We start from the raw sequence: 9,064 nt of genomic DNA on the forward strand, positions 1-9,064 counted from the left end.
GGCGCAAAACAGAGAGAGGGAGGCACCAAAATTTCGATTTTTCCTTTCTCCTTAGACTTCCCCAAAATCGCACTCACTTCGACTTCTCGGCAACAAACTTTGCATTTTTCCCAGCTACAAGAAGTATCGAACTTCTTGTGAGAGAGTGATGCTCCAAATGACTTCTACTAGCTTGCATTTATAGGCTTCTTGTGGGTCGAACAAGTGTTATTAGGCCGTCTTGATCTTCTTCTAGGCCGACTTGGTGTGGAGGATACATAAATCATATTTGAATCAATATTAAACTTTTTTACATGATTCAAAAGCCCAAGAAGGGTCTCTTTAAAAGTACAATGATTCTATTGACTCAGAATAAATCCTAGAAGTCCTCAATGGGGACTTTGACCTAAAACATGGTGACCCAAGCATGAAACCCATGCTTTAATAAGTCACAAATAAAAATAAAAATTCTTTTTTTATTCTTTTGACAAGTACATTACATGATGACTCAAATACATTAAATGAAGACCGAACCTAGTTACATTTTCCAACAATTGAGGGTCTTTAGACATGAGACCAACAATTCACTATCAACTTGTAGTGACTTGATTGAGGGAGATTGAGAATGTTTAAACAATTTACCAATGAGGTAGCAAAGAAGGCACATAATTGACCATAGAGAGATCAAGGAAAGAAGATTCTTTATTGACCAGAGGGAGATTGCTGAACTAGCTTGATTGACTAGAGGGTTATTAAGGAACATTTATTTTCTAAATTAAATTTTCCTTGAGTAACATTAATGAGAAACACATTGAGCAGCGAGAGAGGAATGAAATCACTTGATTAAACATAGGGAGATTGAGGAATGTATTCACTCAATTGTTTTATGGTAAGGAAGGTCGAGGAATGAAGTTTCCTTATTGTGGAAGAGAAATAACTCCACATAGCATAAATATGAGGCTATTTATAGACTTACCATGGTTGTGCCCTTTATTTATGCCATCTCTAGTCACTGATATGATATGGCCTTATGAGGCAAATTAAAGTCCATGAAGAGCCTTATATATTCTCAAGGGTGTTGCAAATTCATAGTTTTTATAAGGACCAGATACAAACTTTTGTTTTCTCTTTATTATCTTATCTCCTGTTCTTGGTTAGTTACCAATAGACTATTTGTAACATTTTTATTATGTTATATAAACAATAATTCTTGTTGTTTTTGTTGCATTATAGAAACAATCTTGAAAATTACCTATGTTATAGAAGCACCTCAAGTAGTAAGCGATTATTTAATGAAGAAATATAGAGTTCTCTTCTCTTTATGCTATACATTAGAGAGCCCATTCATAGAATCAATCTCTATTGAAAGAATAGGGGTTATTCCTACCTCCCCCTAGGCAAGAAATTCTAGTCGACTATATTCTTTGGTCCTACAATGACAAAACTTTATTTGTCTCTCTATCATTTGAGCAACTTTGTTTCTCATTCCTCTCCCTTTGGTCAAGTGTTTATAGAGTTTATCTATTCTCTCTCTAGTTATAGACATGATATAAGCTTGAGGCCAATGAAGTAGGAATAGAGTGTCATAAAGGGATGCATAATATGTTAAGAGCCTATGTTCCTATTTTTTCTTTGTGCTATCTCTGGTTATAGACGTGATACAAGCTTGTAGGGGAAAATAAAGTGCCTTGAAAGAGAATTGGTGTAAGATTTAGAGACTACTTAGAGACCATTTTTTACTGAGTTATTGATGCATTATTTCCTTTGATAGCCTCATACTATCTATAGTTAGCGACATGATATGAGTCAACACATCATAGAAAGCCTTCATAGAATTAGAGTATTAAAATACGAGGTGTTCGAAACTTTGTTCCTCTCTATGGTGGCCCTTACGAGCAACTAAAGTTCCTCAATCTCCATATGGTCAATGCGCAATTAGTTGACTTCATTCCTCGATCTCCCTATGTTCAATCGAGTACCATAGAGTCCCTCTCTCTGTTTACTAAAGAGTAGTCCACACCTTTCCCTCTCCCTATGATCGAGTGATTAAAATTCCTCTTCCTTATTTAAAGGACTGAGTGGCTTCGCTCCAAAGATAACATTTTAGAAACAAAGAGAAATAGTTTGTTATCGGAACATGTATCTATGATTTACCTAATACCCTTTGGTTGAGCAACTAATTTCCACTCCCTTTGATTGAGTGGCTTTGCACTTTTGGTTGAGACACTAATTTTACCTCTCTTAGAATAAAGTCATGTTGTGCCTTGATCTCCTGTACTATACTATGGTCAATTGAGTAACTAAAACTTTGTCGATTTCTTGATGTTCAATTAACTAAAAGTTCCTTGATCTCCTATGGTTAATTGAGCATCTTTTGTTGAAAAATGTAACTAGTGTCAGTCTTCATAATTGTATTTGATTTATTGTAAAAGAAAAATTATTTTGAAGAATGGGTTTCATGCTCTTTTATTTATTTTCTAGGTCAAAGCCTCCATTGAACGCTGCTTGCTTTTGTTACGATTCAATAGAGTCATTGTCATTTTTAGTAGACCCTTCTTGGGCTTTTGTACATGTAAAAGGATTTATTTTTGAGTCAAAAGTGCCATTTGTTGCGTCCACAGCAAGTTGACCCTGCCCTCATGAAGTCGGCCTGGGTTAGGGCTATTTGACCCAGTAAAAGGAGTATATATAGAGATGCAATTCGACTCATTTGAGGCACACACTCAACAAGTTCAATCTACAAGAGAAAGAGGAAGAAAAGAAAAGTGAAGTTGAGGAGAAACAAGGAAGATGCTGAGAAAGACAAAAATTGAGTTTTTGGGCATCTCTCTTGCACATGCGAAGTTACTGGACTAAAGATGGAGCCGAAATTTCTGAATCAACTGCAGGTCTGAAATTTTGTAGCTAGGGGCCAAAATTTTGGATTGAAGTTGCATCTGAGAAGCTGACACTTGGAGACTTTCATAGGGATAATCTATTGGAAGGAAGGGCTGACTTGGTGATTGGAGGAGGGCTTTGTCTAGGTCTAAAGGGTCTTGGATTGTCTCATCTTGATTTGAATCTACTAGTGGCAGAGCTGGACTGGGTTTTCCCCTTGTAGGGGTTTTGCCCTGGTTGAGTGCCTACATCTTGTGTCTCTTGTTCTTGTGGTCTTCCTATACATTTAATTTGGTAATTGCTTAATGAAAGATAATCTAACATAGAAGTAAAAGAAGCCAACATAAATCACAAGTAATTATCAAGGAGGAATTGAACCCTAATTCATATGAGTATTGATTTCTGAACATCTTCATTCCTCTTTTGTTGGTTGTGTGTTTTTAGATGCCCTTGATCTCCCTATGGTCATTCGAGTAACTCAGTTTCTCAATATTCTTATGGTCAATTGAGCCACGCCGTTCCTCTCTTACACCTTTTATCTCCCTATGGTCAAATGAATTACTAAAAGTTCCTTGATCTCCCTTTGGCCAATTAAGTGACTCCATTCCTCTCCCATTAGTGGAGTGTGTTTTCAAATACTCTCGATCTGCCAGTGGTCAATCAATTAACTAAAAGTTCCTTGATCTTCCTATATTCAATAGTCTGATATCATTCCTCTCTCTATTGATTAGTGTTAATTTAGTGGTTGAGAAACTTCATTATTCAATTCCCCCATGGTTAATTGAGTAACTAAAAGTTCCTTACCCATTGGTTGAATTTGTTTCACCCTCCTTATACTTATCTTTTTAGCTCCAATTATTGACATTATACGTGCTTGTGGCCGAGGAAGTTAGAGTATTCTCTTGGGCATCATAGAATTAGAGACTTGGTTTCTTCCAGTTGGTTGTGCCTTAAGTGGAGTTAGTTTCAATTTATGCTATCTCTAGTTACCGACATGATATGGGTCATTAAAAAGTTCCATCATATCTTAACAGCCTACCCAAAGACCTTTCTGTGGAGTTATTTATTTTCTCTGCTATATGCTATCTCTACTCTAGTTATCGACATGATATGAACTCGCAAGGAAAAATGAAATGCCTTACAATGATAGTGGCTCATCATACCTTTCATTAACTTCACTTGCTTTGAGATTGCTAGGTTGTGGGGACTAGGGCTGGTTCACAAATTATGTTCTTGATCTGTGAGCTCATAAGGTCTTGATATTAAGGGCAGCAAAACTTGCCATGGCTTTGAGGGGAATCGATATAAGTTAGGTACGGATTATTTCTGCCCTTCAAAGGGCCTAGCTTAAGTAGTGGAGCCCTTGGTTGAATGATTTGTTGGCTGTGTTGGTGAAGAGGCAAGGGAAAAGGAGGGGAAGGTAGGGGAAGGATAAGCTGAATTTTTGTAAATTGGGTAAGTAATTTGTGTAGGATGTGTCGTATTTTGTAGTCTCCCCATTGTCCCTTTGAGGTTTTTGAGGTTATCCCAGAATGCAAGAGAGAGAGTTATTTGGAATTGATTTGTGTGTAGTTTTGAGATTGGGCAGCAACTTACCAAGCGATTGATCTGCTTGCGTGGAGGGGGTGGCCATAAGATTTATTTGTCTGGACATTTCTGATCTTGGGATGACGAATCAATGAACAGCTCTTCTGATTTTGAAGTTTTCAATTTCAATTTACTAATAAAATTTTAAGATTTAAATCTTAAAACACATATTTAACTATCTTCAATACTTAAATGAAGAACACACACACATCGTATTCTGGCAGTATCTTATCAAGCTTTTTAACTATATTTAAAACTTAAATCTTAAAACTCATATTTTACTATATTTAATACTTAAATGAAGAGCACATGCACAAGCGCGCGCACACAGGATTTATTTGTCCGGACATTTCTGATCTTGGACTGACGAATTAATGAACAACTCTTCTGATTTTAGAGTTTTCAACTTTAATTTATTAGTAAAATTTTAACCCTTAAATTTTAAATAACATATTCAACTATATATAATACTTAAATGAATAACACACACATATCGTATTCTGGCAGTATCTTATCAAACCTTTTTTAGAAGTTTGTTGTATCCATATCTGCATCCATCCAACTTGGTAATATATACATATATATTACATCCATTCATATAGGATTTATTTGTCTGGGCATTTCTGATCTTGGGCTGACGAATCAATGAACTAACTCTTCTGATTTTAAATTTTAATTTATTAATAAGATTTTAACCCTTAAATCTTACATAACATAGTCAACTATATTTAATACTTAAGTGAAGAGCACACAATTATGTCGGATTCTGGCAGTATCTTATCGTAACTTTTCTAGAAGTTTGCTGTATCCGTATCTGCATCCATGCAACTTAGTAGTATATACTATATACATATGTATTACATCCATTCATTACTACACGTTGCATACTTATTTGCATCTGCGTGCTTGCTTGCATATACATATGCTTGCTTTCTTACATGTTTCTTAATCCTCTTATATGTGATTAATATGCCTGCTGTTAATCTATTTATGATTAAATAATATAAGAGTATATTGTGGCAATTACTTGCCACAAACGCGCACTTGAGTGTGTTGAAAGATGATTAATATTGGAATAATGCAATGATTGATTTTTTAAAAGGAATATACAACTCGGAGAAATAGTATCAAAATGATTTTAATGTTTTGTTGATCAAATAAGTAAATTTTACACACTAATCTGCAGTTGTGGCAAGTAGAGTTACAATTATCCATTTTACTCCTATATCTAATAGTATTTGGTTTTATTTTAGTAACATTTCATAAGAAATGTTGATGATCATGCAATATAGATTGTTTAGTTTTGCTAATATGATAATAAGTTAACAGTATCAGCATATTGCTTTTGAATATTAAAGTTGTCTGAGAGAAAACCTGTACATGTTGAAAACTTTCGACACAATTATAAGACCTTTAAACTTTTATATTGTAAAATATTAAAATTGAAAAGATGTAAATTTGTGTTTATTTGTTTGTCAATTGCGTCAAGTCACAATTCTGTATTTCTGGGCATGTCTTTGTAATGTTGTTATTTTGAGTATATCCTACAAATTATAATTTTCTTAAAGTTGCACTCCATTTTTCAATATTATGCTCGAGGGTAATTTCAATTCTAAAATAGCATTGCAATACTCCTTTTGTCTAATTTCTGCTATATTTGGTTCTTCTCTTCCTATTATTTGAATACAGCCAATTTATGATAGTGAAATGAATGAAAATATTCATGTTGTGGTTACTCCCATTCCTAATTGGACGTATTATAAACTGTCTTGGATTTTCTCCACAGTCTGAAAGAAATGTTTTACTTCTGGCTTATCTTCAAATAGAACTATAGTTAACCCTCTTGAATCTGATTAATTAGAGGATACGGAAAAACGAATTCTTAATCTTGTAATAAATAGACAACCTTGGGAGGGTCAGTATCTAAAATTTTCGTACTTGTTTTTTCGTATTTGTTGGTTACTAAATTACTAGTTGAAAATGATTGGCTTTGCAAATGCATGTTATACTCTATTATGTAAGAGGAATTGGTTTTGCTATTTTTCCTTTCAAGGACAGCAAAGAGGGAAAAAGTAATATCTGAGAGAATCGAAAGAGATTGTGCCTTGTTAAGTAATTGTGTACATTTTATTGTTTGTGTGTTAATGAAGAGCATTGGTTTTGGCAGCCTTCAAAAGGACCCCAAGGAGAGAATGTCACCTGTGGATCTTTTGGTAATAAGTTCTATCATTTTTTTAATACATTGATTTAGCTGCTTTTTCTTTACTTTTATGCAAGTGGAATGCCAGTGACAACAATCTAAAATATTCGCAATTATTTCTTTTCTGAACTTGGTTGACTTCTATATTTTTATCTAAGCTAATTATGTTGGGTTCTTTACAGAATCATCCATTTATAAAAAAGTTTGAGGACAAAGACATTGATCTAGCAATTTTGATTCGCACTCTAGACCCTCCTATGTAGTTCCTTTGCACATCTAAAAGATGCAAGTGATGAGATAGAATTGTTCTTCTAGATTCTGGGATTTCTTTCAAGGTGCAAAGAGCAAAAGTAACATTCAGCTTCTTGTCACACAAGTTTGTAAAGTATGAGGTTTGGGTGAACTGAACAACCTGCCATCAGAAAAGTCCATACAGTCCGACGAGAGATGTGATATTATTTCGGTTACTTGGGACCTACTGTGTACTGTACCATTTACACCATATTTCCAACAACGTTATTGGCATGTAGGGGTAATATTTAGGCCAAGTCTTTTTTGCTTTCTTGGAGATATCATGCCAGAATTTTTTGATATGGTTTAGACTGGATTCCAGCAGTGTACCGATGCCTTTTGCGATGTATAGGTATGTGATTACAATAAACACACAAATGATATTGCATGGGAAAAGTAGAAAATTCATGAATCTTTATATTTTATGGATGTTGAAAATACGGGTTACCCCTAATGGATGGTCATAATAAATTCGACTTAGTGTAGAAACCCTTTGAAAATTTGAGAAATACTGATACATTGCATTGACCTGCCTACACTGGACACAAATATTGTATCTGTTGGAGCTCAATTTTCCACGTGGTTCTATTTTCGTTGAGTTTGTTTGTTGGTGGCCATAGAAAAAGACCCCATCTGTTAGATTAATAATCTAGAGGGTTTTGATAAAATTTTCCCCATCCTTTGAAGGGATTGTGTTGCTCCTAAATGCAAGATGTCCTGAAGTCTTTTGTGAATTCAGATTGTTAATGTAGAAGAGTGGCAGAAATGGCTCAGGCATTTCATAAACAGAAATTCATGCAATTTTACAGTGTCTTCTTTTCCCATATAGTTAACGAGGTTATGTTACCAGATCATCTGTTTGATGATAAACATGATCCGTTGAATTTAACACTCCAGGAAATTTAAGGTGGCAAGGAAAGGTAGACTTGTATATCATATTTGGAAAAATGGACCCTTATATTGGTCATATTACAATGTAGCCATGCCATGTTAATTTTGTAGGTGACTAACACAAGGATTTGGTCATGTTGTTTTGACAATAATTCATTGGATGATGCTTTTCACAATTTTGAATTGACTATGTCAGGCCAGGGAATCAAAAAATTGGACTGCCAATTTGAATGATATTAATCTGAATATATATATATCAGAGTGACCTTTGGGATTCCAATTCTAAGGTCTCTTCAAATTACCCTTATTTATTTATTTACATATTCTGCCCAATTCCGGATAATTAGGTGTCGAACATTTCCCCCCTTAATCTGAAGGGGCGTTTGTGAGTCCAAGTGTGATTATGAATCTTTCAAGCTTTTCTCTTCCGAGTGTTTTGGTGAAAATGTCTGCAGTTTGCTCATTTGAGGAATGATGTCATAGGTGAATAGTCTTGGTCTCTACATGATGTCGAATCGAATGATACTTTGTATTGATATGTTTGATTTGATCATGGAATTTTGGATTCTTGGCCAATTTAACTACATCAGTATTGTCAATTAGAAGATGAGTAGAGTTCATGTATTTCTCTTGCAAATCTTCAAGAATTTTCTTGAGCCACATAATCTCCTTTGTTTGCTTCTGCAGCTGTCACATATTCTACCTCAGTTGTTTAATCTGTTGGAATTCGTTGTTTGCGTGACTTCCAAGAGACAACTTTTGATCCAAAACTCATAACATAGCTTGAAGGAGATACTCCATTTCCAAATCAAAATATACCATCATGCTGAAGTCATCCACCTATGAATATTTGAGTCCAAAGCCTTGAGTTCCTTTCAAGTACTTTTTTTTTGCAACAGACCAATGTCCCTCACATGGCTTTTGCATAGACATGGACAAGATTCCAACATCAAATGAAGTATCTGGTTTGGTAGTGTTGAGGTAGATAAGACTTCCCACAAGCTATCTACACTTAGTTGCATCCTTAAATTAATTTCCTCCTTTAGATGTGAGCTTTAGCTTTTGTTCTATTGGAGTGGACAAAGGATTGCATTCAACCATGCCAAACTCGTTCAACAATTCTGCAATGTGCTTTTGAGAGGTATATATATATATCAAATGTTTGGTCACTTCAATGCCCAAATAGTAATGAAGGTGTCGTAAATCTGTCATCTCAAATCCTTTTTTCAATTCTTTTTT

At 34.7% G+C, this 9,064-nt stretch overlaps 1 protein-coding gene across 3 annotated transcripts in view; it reads left to right on the forward strand.

The window, feature by feature from the left end:
- MKK6 (MAP kinase kinase 6) overlaps positions 1-7,359 on the forward strand; it is a 338,959-nt gene extending 331,600 nt beyond the window's left edge. For all 3 annotated transcript variants that reach the window (XM_089423254.1, XM_089423262.1, XM_089423257.1), the window contains exons 8-9: positions 6,611-6,656; positions 6,826-7,359. In XM_089423254.1, the coding sequence (XP_089279380.1) occupies positions 6,611-6,656; positions 6,826-6,906 (127 nt within the window). In that variant the 3' untranslated portion in view covers positions 6,907-7,359. The remainder of the gene's footprint in view (positions 1-6,610; positions 6,657-6,825) is intronic.
- The last annotated feature ends 1,705 nt before the right edge of the window (positions 7,360-9,064 follow it).

The sequence above is a fragment of the Pinus tabuliformis genome, chromosome 6, assembly GCF_031772625.1.
Source record: "Pinus tabuliformis cultivar Carrire ecotype Pingquan chromosome 6, CPIR1, whole genome shotgun sequence".
NCBI classification, from domain to species: domain Eukaryota; kingdom Viridiplantae; phylum Streptophyta; class Pinopsida; order Pinales; family Pinaceae; genus Pinus; species Pinus tabuliformis.